Raw genomic sequence first — 1,140 nt, forward strand, 5'->3', positions numbered from 1 at the left:
GTTTCCCCTACCCCGCTCTGTGTACCTTCAGCAAGCCGTCAAAATTGGCTTCTCTAGCACACCCACCGTCTCAAAAATAGTCAATATTACATTCCCAAATTACCCCTACAATTCCTTGGTCAAACCCCACCAGCTAATAAATTCCACGCAAAAAAAAGCCTTTTTTTGTCATTCGAAAAAAGATCACCGACTCGATGCAGCCATCTCCTTCCCTATATATATCCTAAACATCTTACTTCCCTTCATCCAAATCAATGGAGTCCTCCTCCTTTCTCTTGCTCTTCTTCCTCTCCTCATTCCTCTTGCCGACCCCCCTTACCGCGAGGAAGCTCACCGCCCTGGTCGACAAGCAACCGCTCACCATCACATACCACAAAGGCACCCTTCTCTCCGGCCCAATCTCCGTCAACCTCATCTGGTACGGTCATTTCACCGCCTCCCAACGCTCCGTCATTTCAGACTTCGTCACCTCCCTTTCCGGCGGTGACCCGAACCAGAAACAACCTTCCGTTTCGTCCTGGTGGACGTTGACCACCAAATACTACTTCAATTCCAAAATCGCGCCTCCTCAGCTCACCGTCGGCGAACAGATCCTCGACGAGAGCTACTCGCTGGGAAAATCGTTAACAAACGGCGATCTCTTCGCTTTAGCAGCGAAGGGGAGAAAGCAGCGGGCTATTAACGTGGTGCTAACGGCGGCCGACGTCGCCGTCGAGAGATTTTGCATGAGCCGCTGCGCGACTCATGGCAGTTCTAAGTCGGACCGCTTCGCATACATCTGGGTCGGAAACTCGGCGGTCCAGTGTCCCGGAATGTGCGCCTGGCCGTTTCACCAGCCGGTGTACGGTCCGCAGGTTCCGCCGTTAGTGGCGCCTAACGGCGATGTGGGCGTTGACGGCATGGTGATGAATTTGGCGAGCATGATTGCCGGGGCCGTCACGAATCCGTTTGGCGATGGGTTTTATATGGGTCCGGCGACGGCGCCGCTTGAGGCGGCGACGGCGTGTCCGGGCGTGTACGGTAAAGGAGCGTACCCGGGTTACGCCGGCGAACTGTTGGTGGACCCCACTACGGGTGCGAGCTACAACGCGAACGGGGGAAATGGGAGGGAGTATTTGCTGCCGGGTATCTTTGACCCGT

General features: G+C 55.3%; 1 protein-coding gene across 1 annotated transcript; it reads left to right on the plus strand.

Annotated features, from left to right (window-relative positions):
* Positions 1-231: 231 nt before the first annotated feature.
* On the plus strand, positions 232-1,136 carry LOC110035101 (protein EXORDIUM-like; the record flags this gene model as incomplete). Its single annotated transcript, XM_020739342.1, has 1 exon — positions 232-1,136. A coding segment is annotated over exon 1 (882 nt), but the record flags the coding sequence as incomplete, so codon positions are not given.
* Positions 1,137-1,140: the final 4 nt, after the last annotated feature.

Source organism: Phalaenopsis equestris, unplaced genomic scaffold (assembly GCF_001263595.1).
Source record: "Phalaenopsis equestris unplaced genomic scaffold, ASM126359v1 Scaffold196099, whole genome shotgun sequence".
NCBI classification, from domain to species: domain Eukaryota; kingdom Viridiplantae; phylum Streptophyta; class Magnoliopsida; order Asparagales; family Orchidaceae; genus Phalaenopsis; species Phalaenopsis equestris.